This window comes from Odontesthes bonariensis, chromosome 17 (genome assembly GCF_027942865.1).
Source record: "Odontesthes bonariensis isolate fOdoBon6 chromosome 17, fOdoBon6.hap1, whole genome shotgun sequence".
Taxonomy (NCBI): Eukaryota; Metazoa; Chordata; class Actinopteri; order Atheriniformes; family Atherinopsidae; genus Odontesthes; species Odontesthes bonariensis.
Window position 1 is genome coordinate 18,357,361 of NC_134522.1, and position 24,049 is coordinate 18,381,409.

A 24,049-nucleotide genomic window follows, 5' to 3' on the forward strand; every position below is an offset into this window, starting at 1 on the left:
GCTGTCACTAACATACATTCCCATATGGAACGCAGTAAAGTTGAATCCATCAATTTCATTCTGTGCACTTTATTTATTTATTTACTGTATTTAAAGGAGTGTGATATCCATGTGTAATCTTTGCACAAACCTTCCTCTTCCTTCCTTTCAGTCATTTTGTAATCTTTTAGAATATTCTTTGTCAGTAAAACTGTGAACCTGCACATTTAGTTTGTCCAAGATGTGGCTCTCAATGATTTCACTGAAAATTTGATGTTGCACAGGTTTGTTGGTAAATCCAAAATTTTTTTTACCATTAGATCAGATTTACAAATATAGTCTATATGAGACATGAATTTACCAACTTTATGCAGATTTCCTATTGTGCTTCATTTTTCTACACAAGACTGGGAGTCTGGTTAGACTGGCTTATGCAGACAGTAGAATTGCATGTAAAGCACAAGACCAAACTTAATTCCAGTCTTTCAGATTACAACTCTTAAGAATATTATATAATTTCTGACATGTTTTTTTTTTCTTAAATTTGGAAGTAACAAATTATACTTGAAAATAAAGGTGGCATATTTAAAAACATATATATTTCAATTACTCTATTATTACTAGATAGACCTACTGGCCTCAACAAGTCTTAAAAAGTATCAGAGAGCAGCAGCTGTAGATTGCAGGGTAACGTGGTTGTCTTTCCAGAGGGCGGTTTGATTCCCAATTACATCAGTTCAAATGTCCAAGTATCCTTGGGCAAGATGCTGACTCCAAAATTGCCCACCAATGTGTTCCTTACTTGTAACTTGCGAGTCACTTTGGATAAAAGCATTTGCCAAATGAATGCGAGTTCAAGAAAACCTGTGTAACCTGGATAAAATTGTTGTCTAACGTCAAAAAGTTTTCAGACTGGCATGAAATGCTGATCATTTAACATAAATCAATTTCCAGTAGACTAACTTAAAAACCAAAAAAATATGATCCAAAAAACACCCAAAATATTTTGATAAAGCCTAAAACACATGGTCAAACAGTCAGTTTCACATGTTGCCTGTCACAATAATAATTCTCCAATGCTGCTGTTAAATGATGCAATGGGTTAAAAGGTCCTTCAAACAATACAAGGAACATGGCAGCATTAAAAATATGATGCTGACAGAGTGTTCCCATGGCCAGCGTGCGCTCACTTGAGTCCAAACTCGTGTTTACTTCACACTTTACTCCACCATTCCGCCGACTGTCACAATGCCGTATTACAGTAAATGAGGCTGAGGCTTGTGGGTTTTTATCATAATGGCACACAATGGTCTTTTTTTGTTGCATAAAAAAGGCTATTGATAACAGTGTGGTTATTTGTGGCCACAGTACATCAGGGAGAGATTAAAGACTCTGGGGAGAACATGAGTTTGACTAACAATCATCAAAAATCCCCACATGAATACTGTGTCATTCTAGGTTTGGGTCAGCAGCTAAAATCTCAGCTGACATGCTTTATATCAACATCAACCACTTTTACTGTTTTACAACTCACTTCACAGGGAAAAATACAAATGATTATATTAATTATCATTGAATTCTTTGTAGTGTTTGGTTTTAAGGGCCCTGGTATTGTCCATCAACGTCACACTGTCAGGAACACCTGAATACAATGCATTTATGATTAGCTATTGTTCCTTTTCTAGAATAGAATAGAATAGAAAAATACTTTTTATTATTACTTACTTATTACTTATTATTCTACAATACATAAAAATATTAACGATGGTAATTTCTTTAAATTTTATATGTCATGTGTCATATGCATGTTTTATTACACTATCATTGAGAGTGCACTGTTCTATGCTATTGTTTGCTGGGAGAATTGCACTACAGACAAAAACTGTAGGTGCCTGGAAAAACTGGTAAAAAAAAAAAAAAAAGGCTGGTTCTGTTGTAGGCAGAAGGCTAGACCCTCTCAGTGCTGTGGTGGAGCAACGGATGAGGAGGAAATTATATTCTGTTTTGGAGAATAATAAACATCCTCTCCATACCTGGCAGGACAGAAGAGCAGCTGCAGTGAGAGGCTGATCTCTCTGCGCTGCAGGACTGAGAGGTTCAGGAGGTCCTTTGTTCCCACAGCCATAAGGCATTATAACAGTGACATGTTCTTCTCCAATTTATTTATTTAGTCATTTATCATTATTATTATTAGTCATAGTATTTTTATTGTTGTTATTATTATTGTTGTTGCTGTTGTTGATATACAATCATTGTAAATATTTATAATTTTTTTTTTGCTACTTGACTAATTTGAATTTCCCCCATTGGGGGATAAATAAAGTATTTTTCTATTCTATTCTTCTATTCTATTCACATCTCAATCATCAGTAATACATATACTCTATGTCACTAATACTCATTGAATGGGAAATGCATCATCTTTTGTGATAACAACGCAACTACAAATAATCTATGACAAAATAAAATCATAGTCTTAGTTCTTAAATTATTCCTTATGTGATTTGGGGTGATTAGGTGATTTGTTTTCAAACAGCATTGGATTAATATTTGGTAACTACTTCCTGTTAGGAAGACATTTCTATAAAGCTCTGTGCAATTACAGGTGGATTTCTAATCTTGTTGCAAAGATGTCCAGCACAGATGTCTCTTTATGACCTGAACAAAGTATATTTAGGGTCTTGTGTTTCATGGGTTTTACATTGGCCTCACTTGCCTCATCCTGCCTGTGTGCAATATGAGGAGAACTTTTTTTGACTGTAACATCCACACCTCAAAATTACAATGTGGGAAAACACAAATAGGCACAAAGGATATTTGTCAAATTGTTTGTTTTTTGGGTTTTACTACATGAGCACGTATGCTGTATATTATGTACATTTATTGAAAGACAATGGCTCGTTGAAGTGATGTTCTGCAGTTTCTCACTGACCAATGGCTGTTGAGCACTTTCTATTTTAATCCTGGCCACTTGCCTTGATTCGTGGGACGTCCTTCCTTACGCATTAGCGTGATGCTGACGTGATGACGGGGGCAATCATAGCAACCAGCATGGCGACAGAAAAGCTTTGCTTTCCATCTGTTTAGGCTAGCAAAGTCTGTTACCATTACATTGGTTACTTGATTGTTTTACTGCGTCAACATGTTCACGGTCAAACACACCGAAGTTCCTGGATGTGCTCGAGCACTACCTTCACTACTCCGTGAGAGTTCTGTGGAAAATGGGATACGCTGCTGACTGTAACATTACAATGGAGTCGAGAACAGGTATCCTAACAATATTAGCATTGGCTAGCTTCGTAACCAGTTGACTAATCAGCAGAGGGAATTGCATTTGCATTCAGTTTGTGCTTAGGCAGCTACCTGTACGTAGGGCAGGCTGTCTGTGACACATTCACTAAAGTGTCGTCGAGTTGGTTTTAATAATAACCACTAGCCACACTGATGGTACGGAGGACTTAAGATAAACTTGACATCTTAAGACCAGACAGGAACCTACTAGGTTTGTGATACAGTGTTAACGCCAAATAACGTCATTTTAATTTAGACTTTGTCATTCTAATGTTTATTTCCTGCCTATTATTTTCTGTAAATCCATGCATTGCTTGCAACAAATTTCAACAAAAATGTACTCGTGTTAAATGATTCAATCTGGAAAATAACAGAAATTCGGTATTTCAGTCATTTGCATATGCTTATTTACTTAAGAACATTTAAGCTGTTTTAGCATTTTATCATGTTAGTCACATTTTCTACCAAGCCTGCAAAGATGCTTTTAATTTGCTTGTGTCTAACCAAGTATATTCACGTATCTGCAAAGCTCTGTACTGCAGATACATTCTACCAACTTTGAGTAATTACTTGATTGTTTCACTATTTAACTGAGCTTGCATCTAAAAGGTCAATTTGCATCTGAATTCTTTTATTATTATTTTTTTTAGGTAGTGTATCATCTGGTTTAGGGAGCAGTCATGGCGTTAGAGGGCAGACTCTGAAAAGCAATCGTAAGTTTCAACACGGATCAGTGAGTTCGGTCACTGTAAGATGAACGCTGAATTACGATGCGTGCTTTTTGTTGTCTTGTCTTTTTAGCTTTCTGTCCTCGCTCCTCCAGCAAGCTAACACAGTCCATCGTTAAAGACCACATGGTGTCTCATTACAAAAAGGTTTACTCTGCTAAAGGTGAGTCACTGTGTATGGGAGGCATACATCTTAGCCTTTATAATGATGTGGATGTAGTGTGTTTAAAAGTTTTTTTTAATTTTTTATGATACTAATAAAAATAATAACAATATTAACTTGTTCCACAGCTGCCATTGATAACTCTGTCCCAAAAAGCTTGGTGCAAAGTGTGAAATGTGAGTACCAAAGTGTCAAATATTTAAAGCAGAATATATTTATGCACAACATATTTCTAGGGTCATTTTAAATAGTTGAAGCATTTTTATTCTAAGCGAATCACTCACCCTTACGTTTAAGTGCTATGTGCAGCTTTTCATTTCTGAACTCACAAGGTTGCTATCCTGTTAATCAACGAAGGATGCATCGTCAAAGTGTCCGAACAACCAAGAATGTTGTGATCTGAAAGTATTTCTTAATGTATATTGAATTGAAAGTAGTACAAGACCACTTAAAGGATAAGACCGGTTTTTTGACATTGGGCCCTTGATTTCACATTATAACATGATGTTCTACTCACCCCTGCTTGTTGTTTGTCATTTGGAGCTGTTCCGAAGATATTCGCGAGGCGTCTGGCGTCTCTTGAGATATTCGGCCATGAAACGGTTTCCTATGGGCAAGTTCATACAGGCACAAACTATGCTGTTTATAATTTATTAATTACTCTACACCAGCACTGATAACGTGGAGGTGCGTCGCTTACTTAAAAAAATCCGGGTTACTAATTTTGAATTTTAGCCGAATGAATAAATAGGCAGCAGGTCTGTGGGCTGCCTGTGGCAGTAGCACGACGATGACGTCAGTAACACCCACTTTACGACAAAAAAATCAAAATTACAATAACCCGGATTTTTTTAAGTAAGCGACGCACCTCCACGTTATCAGTTCTAGTGTAGAGTAATTAATAAATTATAAACAGCATAGTTTGTGCCTGTATGAGCTTGCCCATAGGAAACCGTTTCATGGCCGAATATCTCAAGAGAGCAGCCAGACGCCTCGCGAATATCTTCGGAACAGCTCCAAATGACAAACAACAAGCAGGGGTGAGTAGAACATCATGCTATAATGTGAAATCAAGGGCCCAATGTCAAAAAACCGGTCTTATCCTTTAAAAATCATCTTAACCAACTTCTCACAGTTGATCAAGTTTATTGACAACAGGTCAATAACATAATTAGGTCTTAAAAAAAAAACATCCCTTAGAATCTTTTATTATACCAATTAAAAAAACTACAAGGTTGCAATGGGAATTCTTTTGGGGATATAATAGTCGACAGCGCATGATGGCATTGCAAACGGCACAGGCTCGAGAGAAGTACGTATAGGGTCAGGGCTGAACACTGAAACTGAATGGCAGTCATCTTCAGATCTTCTGGTGGTGCTGCATTAAAATCAGACACTCGTCTATCTTGGAAATCCTTGCATGGACTCACTGCTGTGAGTGAGCAGAAAAGATGTGTTCTCAGGGATTGAGCTCCGTTAAGATAACAAGAGGTGAAATGGAAAACTGTCCCGTTGTCCGATAAATCAAGATCTAAAATCTTCGGGGGGGGGGGGGGCAGAAATGGACCACCCAGCTTGTTATCACCACACGGTTCATACATTTTTTTTTTACAGTATCAGGTTATGTTAGCGTCCTTGGTGTGGCTAACTGCACGTCTGTGAAGGCAGAACTAATGGTGAACAACGCATACAGGTTGTGAAGCAACAAATTTTGCCATCCAAACGATGTATGTTTCTCACTTCTGTGAGACAATGTCATGCCATTTTCTGCACGCATTACAACAGCCAGGCTCTGATGTACAGGTCTCTGTGCTAAGCTGGTCGAGCTGCCGTCCTGTTAAAAATGAGGTTGAGGAACAGGCCGAGGCCGACTGCTGCACTGACTGAAGCCTCAGTGAGCAAAATACAAGGCAGACATCCATTACATTGGAGGACAGGATGCAGCTCCCCCTCATCCTCTTCTGTAAGGATGGTCATAACTTTCCTCTTATGACTGTGCTATCCCAGCTTTTCTATCGATCCAGACATACCCCTCAGTTCAGTGCAGGAAGTTCCTCATGCTGTCTTTAGACTACCTAAAGTCATCCCAGGAAATGACAGATGATAGTCTGGATTACTTTCCTGCCACAGCGCAGAGATGACAATCTTCTCACTTTCATTTATACCCGTTTACAGACAATGACCAGATCAGACAAGAGCGGCTGAGGAAAGAGGGTCGTCCCCAGTCGGCCCACTCCTTCTTACAGAGGAGTTGCAGGACCTCTTGCTCCCCGGCCCAGGTATGAAGTCAAGTTAGACAAGGAATTATTTAGTCATTTCTTCATGTCATACTAACATATCTTTCAAAGAAAAACAAAAAACAAACACACTAGCTACAATTCAAACCTCTGTCCTCACAATATATGATTCAATGTGTGTTGTCATTTTAGAGTAGATTATCTGTGCAGTGTGACAGCCCCTACCTCTGCTCGACGAGCTCCATTGTCTCCAGCCCGAGATTCACCACCTCCTTCAATGCCAAGGACGCAGTTTATCCTCTGTGCAAAGTCAGTTCCCGTCACATTCGCCCGGCGTCGGAGACAAAGTACCGGAGCCCGGAAACGGCTTCGCAAAGAGAACAGTCAGCGTGTTCGGTGGCAGCTTTGAGAGATCAGGGTTGCTACAAAACCTTCCAGGACCCTGTCCAGAAGACGTACAGCGGAGATTTGATCCAGAAACATTCACAGCACTTTACTCAAGACAAACCGTTTACTCCCAGGACCCTGAAATCAGATAAGAATTCATACCTGTCAAAATATCGCTACTACAGGGCACCGCCGAGGAAACCCACTCAGGACTGCAGCCACTCAAGGATGACACGACAGGAGACATATCACGGAAGGTATCGACCAAATGTTGGCATTAGCGGTGTGTCTGATGAATGTAGCTTTTGCTGCTTGTTCTCCAGTTTCTTTAAATTTCAGTTCTGTTGTTTTTATGCAGCACTAAAAACGAGGAATATGCACAGGACCTATATGAGCAATCTCAGGTAATTATGAGGGTTCTATTTGATTGTTATAATCATCATTTGTAAATCATGACAAATTCTGATAACCGTGATGCCCTTACCAACTTTGCCAGTTTTTATCTCAGGGTCAGTTATGCCTATTGATTTGTTTTACCTTTCAAAATGACAGCAGCAGAATAAAACTGGCACATTTCTATAAACATTTCCATCCAGACACTGTTCTCATTTTTTCGTCTTTGTTATTCGTTTATTCATTTGAATTTTTACAGGAATATTCTACAGAGCACGAGTGGTCTGAGGATGAGGCCAGCGGCACATATTTATCAGCATCAAGACATCGGAGTCAAACAAACAGGAGACGACACCGTTCCTTCATCGGTTCCTCATCCAGGTGAAATCATGCTGTGGAGACATCCTGTTGCATTGTATTCTTGATGTTAGACGCGTGTTGTTTCCAGCAAAGTTCTAAAAGAGTTTGCATCTCACTCTCTAGGTTCACTCCAGAAGGTGTGAAATCTCCCACAATGACGCGCGTATCTGCTGAGTAAGTTCTCTCTGGTATTTTAAAGGCCTGCACAGCTTTTAATGAGCAGAGGTGTTTACATGCCAGTTCAGATTTGACGGTGTGCAGCTTCAGTGAATCCACAGAACAATTTAATTGAGAGTCTCCACTGCTGAATTAAATATTGTCTTCTGTTTTTCCAACAGGGAGGAAGAGTTAATGTACCTTGAATTCATTTCTGCTGTAACAGAAGATATCTTGTCCAGGGGGCACATCTCTGACAGGTTTTTTTTTTTCCTTGTGAATTGTTTGCTAAACGTCAACACGTGTGTGACTCATAGTATGTTAGATATAGACGCTTCTCGATTAATTCTTGGTTGATAGATTGGATGCGTTCGTTATGTAATATGTTTCAAAACGATCCAGCCTCTGAATGATTACTAAAGCGTAAATGTCTGTGGTTCTGTTCAAGGGTCCTAGATCGGGTGATGAAGCGTCACATTGACATGAACCTGCATCGGCTCGATGAGGTCAGTGCATCATGTTCATGAGTAATACACCAATAGAGCAAGTTTCATTTATGGCTTCTTTAGATGTTCTCATACTTGTTTTCAGGGTAAAATGCGCCACCTTCTGGAAGTGCTGCGTAAAGATTTTGAAGAGCCCGTCAACATATCCACCTCTGACCATGGGCCTGAAAAAAAGGATAATGATCTTCTTGATTCAATGTTTTCACATATGGCACCTGGAGGGAGACGAGTGAAGACCAAAGAAGACAATGAGCCGTTCACTTATGTGTCTCTCATTAAACACAGCGATTTGCCTGGCTGGGTTGATCCTGTCCTGGCATCGACACCCACATGTTCTCCTGAAAGAACTAGTTCGGTCAACATAAATGAGGAGGACGGGGTGAGCGACAGTGAGGCAAAAGGAACCGGCTCTCCTTTACTCAGTGACGATGTTACCAATAATAAAGGCAATAGTCCGAAGAATTTAAATCGGGAAGACTCAACTGCAGCAACCGATGACCACGTTGAAAGCAACGAGCACAGCACTGTGAACGGTGATTCGAATCAAGCCAACTTTGATGGACAGTTGAAAGAGCTTGAAGATCTGGGGAGGAGTTTGTCTGCGTTGCACGTGTCCAGCGATGAGCGCCGTGAGCACGTGGAACCCGCCGAGGAGCAACACCCAAATGTAGCTACCTCTGTTAGCGACGATGAGTTCTTCTGAGCGTTTCCATGTGTGGGGTTTGAAAGTTACTTTATGTTTTAATTCATAAAACGGCGAATAAACACAGAATTCAGAGTAAACACACAACAGTTAAACATTTCCGAAAGTAGAATTTAAAGAAATGATGACAAAGCGCTTCTTTTTCGCGTCTTGCAACAGCCCACCATGAAGAAGTGTTTTAGTTTTGTTGTGCTTTTTAATTATTATTTTTTTTTTTTTAAAAAGCTCAATAAAAAATATCAGTATTTTATTCGGGATGTTGTAAATTGGGTACAGACGTGGTCCAGCTGCCACTGACATTCAGAGTTATTCTCGATCCTTTTTTAAATTGTCACAACTCTAATGGTTCCGTAATTACTGCCTGATTAAATGTTTGAATCATAGGCATCCTGTAGTTTGAGCGAATCGCCCGCTCACGGTTGTAGCTGTACCTTTTTAACATTTTCAGATTATTAGAGAGCATTGTTACAAGTAAATGTTTTATCAGGTGTGTTTAACTTAACATATGCCTCTTACATGTAGCAACTAAGAATCGACTGTAACCAAATAACTGTGTCTTTCTATCGCAATAAAAGTTTTTTATTCTTATTTTTTGTTATTCTTCCTTTCATATGCTTTCATTTGAGTAGTGCGACTAAAAGAGACGAATCACTCAGCCTTCAACCAGTGCAATATGACTACTTTTAAGATCACGTCTGTGATCATTTTGCAAAGAAATACTGCATTGCTCAACATTACGTGTATGCGATTACAGCTGTCGGGTGAGGTTAGTCGATGCAAAAGGTAAACAAACAGGTCTGCAACCAGCAGTGCGTGACAGCTGTCCCATTTCTGGCATTTACAGCGCTCAGCATTCCAGCTATCTGATGTCATGGCACCGAAAACCTCCGTGTATTCCTCCGCCAGGGTGGTGCTATAGTAACTTTGAAACCTCTTTCCGAAGAAATGCAGGTAGCCATCCAGTTTACGCACACTTATCGTAGCGTTTAAGCGTAAACCCTTTAGCTCGCGCGTTAAACGACAGCCGAAAACGCAAACACTGAAAATATAGCGCCGCGGATTTAGACGGGAAACACTTGTTGCTCTTCCAATCCCAGGAAGCGAAACACGCTTGGAACTCGAGTGAACTGTTGGACCAAGAGGCATGGGGTGCTTCGTTAGTTTTGATCCAGAAACAAGCTGCAGGCAAATAAAACTGCTTCAAATTCCCATAACTATTTAGATAGTCGTATGTCATAGATCTCGATGACGGAATTTTTAAGGACCGAACAATAGTTGGACTACTAAAGTGCATCTGGTGGCTAACGGTAACGTTGACGTTTTTTTTTTTTCTCCCAAAATATTTACCGGCGACGTCAGCCTCTCAAAGGTGTCGTCTATTTGCTGGAGGATAGGTTAGCAGGCTAGCGTTAAGGCTAATTCATGGGCCATTTGGAAAGTTACAATGGGAAGTAATTGGTGTTCCCTGCATAAGTTAGACACAAGATTACACTTCCTAAAATGTAATAGACAATAACTTTAGTGAAATTGATGATAAGTTCAAACGCAGTGTATCCTGGATTGAGGTAAAAAAAAAAAAGAAAAAGAGGAGCATGGGTTGTATAGTAGGTCGCTGCGTATCGAATGGGGTCGCTTTAGTTGGTGTTTGGACCAGACTATTCTCCGGGAGGGGATTATCTAACTACAGGCTTGGAGAAATGATTTAGAACATTCTGAGCGTAGTTTAGGTCAGACAATCCTCTCCAGTTTTCCCCCCAAGAATGTGCACAGTTATTCAGAGCGTCAGCGCACAGGACTGTCTGGTTTAGAGAGGTAGATGTAAACACTGTTGGTAACATTAAAGAGGATTACCTTACGGCGGGCCAGGTGTTGGTCCTGACCTGTGTGTCACTGACACTCCACTTAGGAAGAATGATGCTAAATGCAAACGCATTGTAACATTTTCTTTCGTGATGAGTAAGACCAGACTTTATTTGTCACCGGGGCTGTTGATTTAGTTGTGTATTGTGTTATTTAGAAAATGTTTTGATATCTCCTTTCCCCAATTATTATTATTATTATTTTTTTACCTTTCAGATTTGTCACCTAAAGATGAACCTCGTGACTTGTAACATCCTGACATTTTTCGAGTTGACAGCGAGGAGAATACTTTCTGTGGACTAAGTGAAGACTCTTCCTGTTAGGAACTGTGAAACATGCCCTTGCCATTTGGCTTAAAACTCAAAAGGACTCGAAGGTATACTGTTTCAAGCAAGAGCTGTCTTGTCACTCGGATTCAGCTTCTCAATGGAGAGTTTGTTGAGTTCACGCTGTCTGTGGAGAGCACTGGACAGGAATGTTTGGAGGCAGTAGCACAGAGACTCGAATTAAGAGAGGTATGTATAGTTTTCTTTCACTACAAGTGCTGATTGTTCTCGCACATGGATTCTTTTTAGGACATCAGCAAAATATTTCGGTTCGGGCTCTTCTCGGCCCGCATTCCTTCTTGAAACTGGTAAAAGCAGGACAACAGAGACTAAGATAAGCAGTTTGTCATTGTTTGCTCGTATAACGTGATCTCTCGTGATCTTTGCCCTCCTCATAACGTGAGGAATTTTTTATTTTTTTTTCATTTGGTCGTGAATGCATACGCAAGCACCTCATCGCACAGCTAAGCAGACAAGTGGTGGTGTTTTATAAAAGTTTCCTGCAAACAGGAATGCGGACTCTAACAGAACATCATCGGTGTGGTCAGGAGAGGTGGCGCTGAGTCAGCTTTGGAAACTTTACCGTGATTCATGCTTGCATTTGGTCATTTTTGTCACACTGTGATGCCACCCAAGTTTTAAGTACTCCCATATCCAGAAGTGCCTAATTCCTGAAGAGATGTTCTGGCATCCCTCATCCTAATTTTAGTACATCTTCAGATACAAATACAAATGTACCATTTCTGTATAATCTGAACATTGTGACACACCTCCTTCATGTTAAATGTGTTCCTTAAAGTTAATACTCGCCTGGGTTTTATTTTTACCAGCATGACCTGAATTGACCAGTGACTGATGTTTTCATTGAATTTAAAGGTGTTCACTTGGGTCACCCTGCGTCACCCAGTGAAGTTTAAAACAAACGTCACTCGCCTCTCAGCCGGACATGAGCATGAAGCACACATCCACTGAAAGCAAATTGATGGACTGTTTGAAACTGACCCACATTTTTCCTGATGGGGTTCGGATGTAAGCTCAGTAAGAAACGTTTGTCGGGAGCTGAAATCTACCTTTGTGAGAAGGGAAAAAAAAAAAAAAAAAAGGACTTTGACTTGTACAAAAAAGCAGAAACCACCATCAGACGACGAGTGGAAAAAGCTTTTAGGTGGCTGCAGGAAACATTTACAGTCTGTCGTTGTTGCTGAACATTTTTCTTATTTTTTGTGTGTGCTTTAATTTCATTGATATGAAACTGTTTACCCTGTATCTGTATGACAGATTTGCAAGTCACCCTCGGTATATTCACGATCGCTTTCCAATTAAAGGCTGAGTTATACTTCTTTTAACTGCCCTTGCGCTTGCGTCTTGCGCGTATGTTAATGGCTCGAGACGTTTATGCTTCATTTTGCTTTGTCGGCGGTTGCGTGTGCTGCGTGGCGATTCACCACCAGGACAGTAGGTGGAGTAGCGGGTTTTTTTCAATGACAAGCCTACTATGATGAAAGCAAATTCACCGCCAGGAGCTCTTTGGCAAGTCTCTCTTCCATAGATTCATGCTTCTTCTTCTTCTTGTAAATAGCCGGTATTTTGTCAGATTTTCAACACTTTGGGGGTCTAAACGACTACTTTCTCGCCTGAAAATGTTTCAAATGTTGCTAAAGTTATATATTTACAGAGTTTAGCCTATAGCTTAAGGGAAATCAGCTTTTCAGGCTGGCTGATTTCGGCTCGGGCAGGAGTGAAGTGCACTGTGTGTAAACGCTCTGCATACTGTCAGATCGATCAAGTAGTAGGCGGTTTCGACCACAGCCAGTGGCTTGCGCTTGCGTCTTGCGTGAAGTTTAGAAAATTGAGGTGACACACGCAAGCACGCAAGGGGGGGCTTGCAACCGCGCAAGGGCTTGCGTTGCGTCTTGCGTTGCGTCTTGCGTTACCGACTATAAACCAGGCTTAAGTCGTAATGCACCTTCTTGCTTTCTTTGCTTTTTAGATAACGTACTTCAGTCTGTGGTACTTCAATAAGCAGAACCAGCAGAGATGGATAGACTTGGAGAAGGCGCTGAAGAAGCAGCTGGATAAATATGGGCTGGAGCCCACCGTTTACTTTGGAGTCGTGTTTTACATACCCAGTGTCACCCAACTGCAACAGGAGATCACAAGGTGACTTCAAAAAGCCTGTAATGTTAATAGGGCTGTAACCTATTCCAAGTATGTCGTGTAAGAACTGACGTTAAACTAATTGCGAGTTGACAATAACATATTTGGTCCTCAGATGTTTGCCCATTCTCTGCTCTTTACTTACCACCCTTCTCTCTCTCTCCGTAGATATCAGTATTACCTACAGTTGAAGAAGGATGTTCTGGAGGGAAGGATCACATGCTCACTAGATCAAGCTATCCGTTTAGCTAGCCTGGCAGTGCAAGGTAAAATCTTAGTGGTGCATCAGCCTTATGCCTGACAAGTCCGTTTTTTTAAGCCTGTTGGGTCTGCCAAAAATACCCTTTTTATAGAGTTTATGGTCTTTAAGTCCCAGGTCATTTGCCATCATTTTAGACAAATATCTGCAAAAAAATTGCACTGAAAACATTCCATGTCTCACAGTCATTTCTGTGAGACTTAAACCAAATTCTGTAGGTTTTCGGCATCAACAGATCATATTTTTTTTTACACCTCGAACTTTACTCTATTATACTCCGTTTTTGTGCTCCATCTGCAGCTCACAGTAGTTTTTCTTAAGAACACACTGCTTTCCGTGAGTTTTGCGGTATAAAGCATACAAGAAGAACTAACAACCTATTAAAGTGGTCAGACGTGCGTTTTTGTGCGATTGTCAAGACTTTCTGCGTGATCTTCAGTTCTGTCACGTCCTCTAACTTTTGCCCAGCAGGAAGAATCTCAAACACAGCTGGCAAAGTTATATCCGGCTTTGCAACTTACTGGCCTGGATGTTAGCATAGCAGAGCCACTGAGATCACTTACTGTGCAGCTATGTTCAAATGCCCGACCAGCATTAAACATGTAACCAGGACAAAAGCTTGATGAAACGTCTGCCACGTGCTCTTGTTATGTATTCACTGCTTAATGTGACATGAAAACTTGCAAACACTGCTGTAATGTAGCCTGTCTTTTAGTGTTGCATGGAGTCTGTTTGCGAAGGACAGTTGCAGCTTTTAATCTACTACTCATACCTAGAATACACCGGATCGCTGTATATGTTGCCAGAAGGCAGCCTGAGGCTGTAATAGTTCAGGACCTCTATGTTGTCAGAGTGAAGCAATAAATGGACGTCTCCTAAAATTAGTCCATCGTGTCATCATGTGCTACAGTCTCCCAAAAGGCAATACACCATTCTACAATTTCTCAAAGGCTATTTGTGTTGTACTAAATTCAGAGATGAGTATAATAAGATTTATCCATAGGGATGAGTCATGGAGTATGCATTGCTCCTTTTTTTTTTTTTTCTTCCTGTTGTTCACAACATCATCTCTTTTCTTGCACAGCTGACTTTGGAGACTTCAATCGATATGATTCCCAGGATTTCCTTCAGAAGTTTGCGCTGTTTCCAATTGTAAGCATTTTGCAACACGAGTCATGGCAATATTTCAGGTTTTCTGTGAGTCTTTTCGTGAGCGGCTCAACCCTAACTGTGCTTGCAGGACTGGATTCAGGATGAGCGAGTGCTGGAGGAGGCCACTCAGAAAGTGGCACTTCTGTATCAGTCCTTCAGGTGAGCGTGTTTTCAAAGCATCGGTCTGCCTGTTCTGTTTACTGATCAACAGACACCTTAGGGGGGGAAAAAAACAAAGGATTTTGGCAATTCATATTCGCATAGAATGTAGCTTGGGCAGTATGTGGTGTGTAGTTGTTTAGAAAGGAATTTTGGCTGATAAAAACTAAACTGAGTTTAGTTTAGTCTTTTCTAGTAATCTTTTTAGTTATTTTACTTAAAAGGTCTCAAATTGTTTCTAAATTGCTCGAGTCTTAATCGATTGTTTAGAATTTGACCAGCAAGTCAAATAGTGTAAGAGCTCCATGCATTTCTTGACATGCTCAGACTCGTTGTAGCACTTATCAACCACTGGCCCCTCCACGCATCAGACTGAGGATTTGAAACAGACTAACTAATGCCCACAAAGCATGGGATGAATGCCATTAAAAATAGCAGTAAGGGGAGGGTTGAAGTGAAGACGAGATCTGGAAGAAGGCTTTGGAGGCAAAAACTAAGCTGCCCTTGAGTCATTTAACCCGATTTTATTCAATCTGTTCTAAGCCTTGTTGCCAAAGATAGCCGTTTCTGTCCCATCTCATGACTGTAATTGTCACTGTGCCCGCTAGAATTCAACTTTATTTTTACAAGTTTTTTTCTTTTGTCTACTGTGACTTTTTTGTTGTTGTTGTTGTTAAATCCATTGTATTCCTGTCGAAGTATATTTACAGTATGGTAGTCTATATATTTTCTTGCCATCTTGTCCTCCTCAGAGGTTTGTCAGCCCCGGAGGCAGAAATGTTGTACACACAGGAGGTGGAGAAAATGGAGGGCTATGGTCAGGAGAGCTATCAGGCCAAGGTAGGTCTAAGGTTGGGCCTGCAGCGCCCAAACGCAACCTAGAATGTCAAGAACCAGGACACTGCCTTACTTGAATCAGGAAAAACATCTCTTTTATGTTTTTAAATCAGGACAGTACAGGCACAGATGTGACCCTGGGCTCCTGCCTCGATGGCATCTTTGTCAAGCATAAGAATGGACGTCCCCCTCTGTTATATAGGTAAGCCTGAAAAACAAGTGCATGTCATGTTTTGTTTTTTGTTTTTTATCCAGAAATCATTGAAACGCTTTAGAGATGATCCACTTCTAAATTTGAAACACTGAAAAAACTTTTTTTTAAAGTTGGGACTTATTGAAATAAATCTCTTGTGATAGATTTGGTTTTGTGTTGCAGCTGTTCTTAGAAAAAGCCGTCTCCTTAAATGCTCTGTGGAACTGAATGTGACTGAAAGACAGATGAGTCATTTAGATTGGTTTCAGGGGTTTTGAGAGAATGACACGCCAGCGGACTGAAATGAATGAATATCTTTCTACACCAGCATTATTTCTAGATAGCTGTTGATTGGCTCCCAAAACTATTAAATCAAGCAATGGTAAAAACAGTTTGAAAAAGTTGCAGGTTTTTGGACTACAGTGACATCCTGTGTTTTGTTTATGTTTTCCTTCTTTTCCCCTCTTCTTCTCCTCCTCCTTTCCGCCACTGTGTTAATTGGCTTTGTAGGTGGCATGAAATTAACAACATGAGTCACAATAGATCCTTCTTTGCCCTGGAGCTGGCCAACAGAGAGGAGAGTGTTCAGTTTCAAACTGTAAGTCTCTGCTGCCACTGCAGCGTCTCATCTCTTTCTATAATTGGGAACATTGCTGTCTTTTATTTGATTTAGCACAATTGGCATTCCGCATTCATGGATCGTACCACTGGCTGGTTTTAACAAAGCCTCTGTGTTTTTTAAGTTGTTTGGGTGAGTTCTTTGAGTCATTAAGTCGCATACCATTACCTGGAACAATGTAGAAGTATTTGAGAGTATACACAGGAGTGTTTTATTTGAACATAACCAAGCAAACACCACCTCTGTACCACCTGTCTCGCCACCTAATGTTTTCTTTTTCCTCTCTTGTGTAGGAAGACATGGAAACCTCTAAATATGTGTGCCGGATGTGTCTGGCCAGGCTCAAGTTTTATAAGATTAACAAGAGTAGCTTGTAAGTTGTTTTGTAACACGTCTAGCCTAGTTCCTGTCTCTTTGTTCCTCACTGTCTCCTACGCGAGTCTCCTCTTCGGTGTAGCCTCATGTCTGTCCTCCTCTCTCTTCAGAGAGGAGTCTGACACCCTGCCTTCTGAGGGCTCCCAGAAGTCTCTTCTCACTCTATCCTTTCCTCGCTTTCCAATGCTCTCACGTACCTCTCTGCCTTCTAATAAGGGGTGAGCATCACAGCCAGCCACCACCTACAGTTTACCATTATCCATCCCATTGTAGGATGACCCCCCCCCCCCCTCCAGTTAAATGAATTACAGATTTAGATTTGGTCGATCATCTAGAATTCACAGGGGGGGATGACCTGACAACAGGAAGAAAATCAGATCTTTATACTTTGTCTTTGATAAGTATACTCGTCCATGACGAGTTCTGAATTGTACTACATTTAGACTAAAGTATTGTGTGGAAACATGTCACACAACTCCTATGTTGACCATTCTCACGTAATTATTGACTATAGGACATTCATGCTTGCTGGTGTTCTGTATCAGATCAATCTTTGGGTTTACAGAAAAACATATTTTGATAGACTCCACCTGCTTCACCTTCTATTAAAAAGGACACAGGGTTGGGGAAAACACATTGTTAGTTATGATATGGTCAGATGAATTCAATTTTTTTGTTTCCTTTTTTTCCCCCACCAGCCAAACCCAGCCGACAGCAGTCAACTCAGTCAGACGGAGATCTTCCACTAGAATATCTCTGGTAATGTCTCCATTTTCTTAGGGCACACTTGCACAATGCTATTGCACAATATCACATACTGTGTGGAAATTCCTTTCTGAATTTTTGTAGTTGGGGTTGCACCACATGATGTTTGTTACAGTCCTTATCTATGAACAGCAAGTTCACACAGTTATATTTAATTCTTTGCTCTTTGATAGTGTTTGAATCATGTGATCTTTGACTCAATGCCTGTATTGTTGATTTACAGCCAAAGCAACAGGCCTACATGATGCCCCCTCCGCAAATGCACTACAACGGCCATTTCACTGAGCCTTACACATCATCACAGGGTAAGCGCTGATGACAAATTTGGTGGCAGCTAAGAATATGAAAATGTGTGCTTTTGAACATTAGAAGTTCTTACACGATTCCCCAAGTTTTCTTCAGTGCGATTGCTGCGTTCTGCTCAGCTATTAGTAAAAGTGTGAATTGTTTTTGATAATGATTCCGTATCAATCTCCTCCCTTTCTCATAGATAACCTGTACATGAACAGTCAGAATGGTTATTACTACCACTCTCAGACCAGCCTGGACTGCTCCCCTCTGGAATACGGTAGCGGAGGACGATTACGTAATGGCAGCGTGTACAGCGCACACAGCACGAGCTCCCTGACCAATCCCCAGCACTACCTTCAGCCCTCACCTATGTCTTCAAACCCATCCATTACCAGTGATATCACCAGGCCAGATTATGTCCCCTCTCATCGTCACAGCGCTCTCATCCCACCTTCCTATCGTGCCACTCCTGATTATGAGACGGTGATGCGCCAGAAGAATCGAGGTGCAGGGGGAGGAATGGTGTTGTCTCAAGAGCACCGTCAGAGCCACTCAATGAGGAACTTAAACATTGGAAACTCTTATGTCTACAGCAGACCAGACCCTCTAGTTTACAGCCAACCAGAGATAAGGGTAGAGCATGGTGGTACATCCCAACACCACCACTATCCTTTTCATTTGGGCTCCAGCTTCCACAGCCCTTCTCCATACCCCTACCCCGCAGAACGAAGGCCTGTGGTGGGGGCAGTCAGTGTCCCGGAGCTCACAAATGTCCAGTTACAACAGGCACAAGAGTATCCTGCCCCCAACATCATGAGAACACAGGTCTATCGACCACCTCCACCTTACCCATATGCTCATCCCCGTCCCGCTAACAGCACACCTGATCTGTCGCGTCATATGTACGTGAGCAGCAGCAATCCAGACCTAATCATCACGAGGCGTGTGCATCACTCAGTCCAGACTTTTCAAGAGGACAGTCTGCCTGTTGCGCACTCCTTACAAGAGGTCTCGGAGCCTCTTTTCAGCGGACCCCCACACAGACAGCCATACCACACTCAGAAGCGCAACTCCATTGAGATTGCCGGTTTGGCACACAGTCTCGAAGGGGTAAGGATCAAAGAGCGAACCGTATCTTCCTCAGCAGCAGAAACGGCCACCCCGCCGCCAGTTCTGCATGGCGGTCGTTCTCATGGGTCCCAACTAAATGTGTTTTTAGAACGCACAAAGACTGAGGACAGGGAAGACATTAAAGACAATGCGCAGTATGGACACAAAAAGTCTCTATCTGATGCCACAATGCTAGTTCACAGTAGTGGAGAAGAGGAGGAGTTTGAGGATGAGAGTGGACGTCACACTCCACTGTCACAGGAGGCAATTGTTCCTGAGCAGCCACCGCAGCAGCATCGCAAGTTGACTTCTCTCTCCTCACTTGCACCTCAGCAACTCACTCCCATAGAGCCTCCTCCTGCGTACCCTATAGGCTCTGCACTCAATCCCTCCATAACCAGCTCTTTGGCCTACAAAGTTCACCCCCTGATCCAAGAGGGCGAGCCCCTTTATTTGCTGTCAGATTTAAGGCAGCCCAGGATTATGCCCTCTGTGTCCGAGGGCGACCTGAGTGACCAAGCCAAGCAAAAGTCTAAGAAAGACTTGAAGAAAAGGCCTGTGTCTGATGTGCCTTCTGGGAAGAAAACAGTCGAGGGTTTGCCCCCTCCCGTGAGTGTTGTTCCCAAATATTTAGTTATTTTCTGTAACTAGTCATTTATCACATGTTCTGCACAGAGTATTAACATACTGCACTGCTTCTTCACTTATTAAAGCTACCTTGCACCTATTAAAGCTAGCTTTAGACCCTGACCAATAAGTTATCATAGAATACAGTTAAAGAAGCCCAAACAAAACAGACTTGGTTGGTTAAAAAATAATGGATCACATAAGAAAAGCTTTGTTCGCATGTGATGACCCGCAGACCTCAGTGCACCTGCATACACAAAACAGAAACCCTGCTAGGATCAAGCAGTAGCTGCAGGGGTTGTTGACAGTGAAGACAGAGAGTTATCTCAGATAGCACAGCGTAAAAGGAGACGTTACATCTCAGTCACTCGTACTGATCATCAGTGGTCACTGATCAGAGAACCAGCTTGCATCGGTCTCTAAAATCATGTATATGATCACCACATGGCAAAATCCTGATGGCAGTCTTTATTGACCATTACCTATGGAGAAAGATAGTAGTTTCAGTGGTGAGTGTTTAATTACACAACTGGATTTAGAACGTCACTCGTGGAAAGAATGTAGTTCCTTTACCTTGGTAAACCAGAAAGGCAACATTCTTACAGAAAACACCTGACAGGGCTGTGTTGTGCATGCCCTCTGGTTCGTTTACTCCCTCTGTGAGACTCGTACATCAACAGCTTTTTCTCTGTGTCTGCTCTGCTGTCACACCAGGGGATGAAGAAAGGAGCCAGGTCAGAGGTGAGGAAAATGGGCCCTCTGAAGGTTGCCCAGCTCAATGGCCTGTCGGTGTCCAGGCAGCCAATGCACGACGAGGCCAAAGACGAGCCCGAGCGAGCTTCGAATGATGAGAGGGTAGGTCACTCGATTGTTCGGATTTTTCATCTGATTTACTGATCGAATAACTCCTCCTTTGTAGCTTTACATTTATGGTTTTGTTTTGTCTTTAGACACTCCAAACAAGTGACAAATGTTGTCTAGTCTGCTGTTTAACAAGTTGATTATCGAGAGGTGCTAGATTTGTTATTATAAGCCTTTGTTATGAGGGATGCATGAAGGAGAGGGAGTTGATGCGCTGTATGCCTTCGGCCTGCAGCAGAGCTTTGAAGCCGACGTGGGGGAAAAAAAGATTGTTTTGTTCATGACAGCGTTGTACATTTCTGTTCTCGTATGTCAGTGTAAAGTGTTGGAGCAGCACATGGACAGGGGCGAGCTGTTAAAAGAGTACGAGAGTATCCCAAAGCGTCGTCCAGGAGGGGAGTGCACCATCGCCCAGCTGCCAGAGAACGGAGACAAAAACCGCTTCCAAGACGTCCTGCCTTACGACGACAACCGAGTAGAGCTGGTTCCCACTAAAGAGAACAACACGGGCTACATCAATGCATCCCAAATTAGAGTAAGTTAAGCTAAACAACTTATTACAGACCGCATGAATCAGATTTTTTTTTTTTGTTGGCCTCAATGATACTTCCCTTAAACCTTATCTCTGGGCATGTTTTTCCTGTACATCTCATGGCCTAACCCTTGCATTACTGATGACTCAGAGTGATTATATCTAAATTACCACACATCTGAATGAGCTCCTCTGCTGGATAGCAGCTGCTCATATATAGTGGATATGCTAGTCCTACATTGTCTATTAATAGTTTGCGGGAAGGTTATAACATGTCTCTTTTGCTTTAAGTCTTCCACTAGAACTCTGACTGTTTTTAGAAGGAATGCTGTTGACTTGACAAATGCTCCCCTTATTTCTCGTTTCATTAGGTAACAGTAGGTGGACAGGAGTGGAGTTATATTGCCACACAGGGTCCTCTGTCAAACACGTGTCAGGATTTCTGGCAGATGGTGTGGGAGCAGGGTGTCTCCATCATCGCCATGGTCACTGCTGAAGAGGTGCGTTGGTTCTATAATTAAACCCTCACATTGTATATTTCTCATCTGCACCTCACTGACCTTTCCACATCATCCTCTTCCTTCAGGAGAGTGGGCGAGAGAAGAGCTTCCGCTATTGGCCCCGGCTCGGCTCACGGCACAACACGGTGACTTACGGCCGCTTTAAGATCACCACGCGGTTCCGCACAGAGTCCGGCTGCTACGCCACCACGGGGCTAAAGATCAAACACCTCTTGACGGGTCAAGAGAGGACAGTGTGGCATCTGCAGTACACAGACTGGCCTGATCACGGCTGTCCTGAGGATTTCAAAGGCTTCATTAGTGAGTGGGACCAGCTTCGGTCTGTTCTTTGCAAATCTCTACCTTAACCAAGAGTCCCTCTAAGAACATGAACTCAGAATATTGAATATATATGTTTCTCAAGTCGGTGTTCTCCTCTCTCTCCAGCCTACCTGGAGGAGGTCCAGTCTGTGAGGAGACACACAAACAGCATCAGTGACCCAAAGAACACCAACCAACCTGTGCTGGTCCACTGCAGTGCCGGAGTGGGGCGGACCGGCGTTGTCATCCTGTCTGAGATCATGATAGCTTGTTTGGAGCACAATGAGGTACTGGTCCTCATCAGAGGAAATTTTAAACCCTTTTTGTTGAGCTTTGTTTTCGATCTGTCATTTCAGTATCTTAAGATTAAACTGAATCGCTTCGTCTTTCAGACTCTGGATGTCCCGAAGGTTTTGATGGCGCTGCGTGCTCAGAGGATGATGATGGTGCAGATGTTGTCTCAGTACACCTTCATCTACAAGGTCCTCATCCAGTACCTCCGAAACTCTCGGCTGATCTGATCAAAGGTTTTCTCTTGGGCAAAACGACCCCGACGATTGCAGGGTGGATTTAGCATTTATGCCAAACCGTACAGCATTAATGCAGCTACGTGAATCTGTTTGAAAAGGTAGTGGCCAAAAGTAGGACGTTGTTCTGGCCAAGTATTAAATCAAATTGAAGGTGTGGAATGTTGGATATATATAAGAAAGACGCAATGCCTCATGAAGAAGCATCAAGACTGTGACATGCCTCTGAACAGTATTATCTAAAGTTATTTTTTTAAATACATAATTGTTTAATAAAGCCCAGCACTTTCATCGCACCATGCTGTAACATAACCGATATTAAGCTGCATTTTTTTTTAAAAACCTCTAGGATAGATGTGTATCGAAAACAATTTATTTTGATTCGTCCGAGGACACTTTTGAGAATGAAAATCTATCTGAATGCTGTCGCTTCATTGGTTCTGATGAGATAAGAGGGACATCTGTGTGTGTGCTAGGAAGGCTTGTAAAGGAGAATCATCCCACACAACACCTTCACCATTGGGATTGAAATTATAGCATCTGAGATCAGGGCTGCGGAAATCGGTGTATCCGTTTAATTCAAAACTTCAATCCAAACACATGTTCGTCTGAAACAAGACACCCGTTAAAAGAAGACGACGATGGACCGTGAAGTAAAGATGAAAACGCATTTGAAAGAGGTTTAAATGTTATCAGGTTTTTGGGTCAAACTGGAATTTTGCTATAGATTTTTTTTCCTAAATTGTATCCGAGCAAGAGCAATATCAACACTGTAGAGCTGAGAGGGTGTGGTGTTTTTTCTTTTGTTTTTTTTAAATAAACAATTGTAGTTCAGTGTAATTTATTGCCGTGATCGACAATTTTTTGCAAAAGCTGCAGTACAGCAGAGCCCGTTTTATCATTGGTGTGAGAAATGAAGAACTGCTTGCGACACAGGAGGATGTTCCACAGCGTGGATGCAGCATGCTGGCTGTTGGGGGGGAGGACACGAGGTCTGATGGACAGCATGTCTCCAGTTTCAGTTTTCTGGCTGCCAGGCTTGTTTTTAGACCGATGAGAAATGTCTCTCAGCGGAGACGTTTCCTACTTTAATAAACGGCCACCAGACGGTCAGCGAACCCTCCTTGTATCATCATGTCAGAATGGAGTCGGGTCAAGTCTATTTTTTCCTTTTCTTTTCTTTACTGCAGCTATAAATAGTATATTAAATGTTGAAATCCGAATTGAATCTGTTTATGGACGCAGTAAGTAGCTGTTGGACGACTTGAATTAGCTTTTGTTATTCGTTTTGTTTTTCAAATGAAGGTGCCAACTCGAAGTAATCTTTATTTCACTTGCCCTGATTCTTTGTTTTTATTCAAAGACACACAATCTTATTAAACTGGAGGAGAATAAATGCCACAACTGATTCTGATATTTTACAGACTTGTTCTGAGACCCGTCGTGTGTGACGTGCTTTTGGTTTTATGTCACAGTTGAAGTCTGGAAGCGGAAAGCAGAGGCTTTTGTTTCCAAAGTGTAAATTTTTGTCCATGTACAGGTATGTTATTCATAATGTACACAATGTAAAATTCTGCTTTAATGAGTATTGATTACTGTACAAACTATGTATGAACTGTATGTATTAAAAAAAAAGATGGTTCGATACTGAGGAAAAATGTGAGCCACAGATGGG

The 24,049-nt window shown here is 41.7% G+C and overlaps 2 protein-coding genes across 4 annotated transcripts; both read left to right on the top strand.

The window, feature by feature from the left end:
• The first annotated feature begins 3,024 nt into the window (after positions 1–3,024).
• spata7 (spermatogenesis associated 7) lies at positions 3,025–9,491 on the top strand. 2 transcript variants are annotated; one of them, XM_075447687.1, is made up of 12 exons: positions 3,025–3,246; positions 3,921–3,983; positions 4,072–4,161; positions 4,290–4,337; positions 6,337–6,440; positions 6,591–7,042; positions 7,144–7,189; positions 7,438–7,559; positions 7,662–7,712; positions 7,877–7,954; positions 8,143–8,200; positions 8,286–9,491. In XM_075447687.1, the coding sequence occupies exons 1-12, from the start codon at positions 3,201–3,203 to the stop codon at positions 8,901–8,903; spliced, it is 1,776 nt and encodes a 591-aa protein (XP_075303802.1). In that variant the 5' UTR covers positions 3,025–3,200; the 3' UTR covers positions 8,904–9,491. The 2 variants fall into 2 exon arrangements, with proteins under 2 accessions (XP_075303802.1, XP_075303803.1); XM_075447688.1 differs by lacking the exon at positions 4,290–4,337.
• Positions 9,492–9,851: 360 nt separating this feature from the next.
• On the top strand, positions 9,852–24,043 carry ptpn21 (protein tyrosine phosphatase non-receptor type 21). Of its 2 annotated transcripts, XM_075487987.1 has the most exons (20): positions 9,852–10,210; positions 10,980–11,278; positions 13,080–13,249; positions 13,415–13,512; positions 14,590–14,657; positions 14,746–14,816; positions 15,569–15,656; positions 15,767–15,855; positions 16,357–16,444; positions 16,759–16,838; positions 16,951–17,058; positions 17,539–17,599; positions 17,829–17,910; positions 18,096–19,615; positions 20,348–20,488; positions 20,811–21,029; positions 21,398–21,526; positions 21,613–21,847; positions 21,974–22,134; positions 22,240–24,043. In XM_075487987.1, exons 2-20 carry the CDS (start codon positions 11,099–11,101, stop codon positions 22,366–22,368), a joined length of 3,717 nt encoding a protein of 1,238 aa, XP_075344102.1. In that variant the 5' UTR covers positions 9,852–10,210; positions 10,980–11,098; the 3' UTR covers positions 22,369–24,043. The 2 variants fall into 2 exon arrangements, with proteins under 2 accessions (XP_075344102.1, XP_075344103.1); XM_075487988.1 differs by lacking the exon at positions 16,951–17,058 and having other exon boundaries at positions 9,853–10,210.
• Positions 24,044–24,049: the final 6 nt, after the last annotated feature.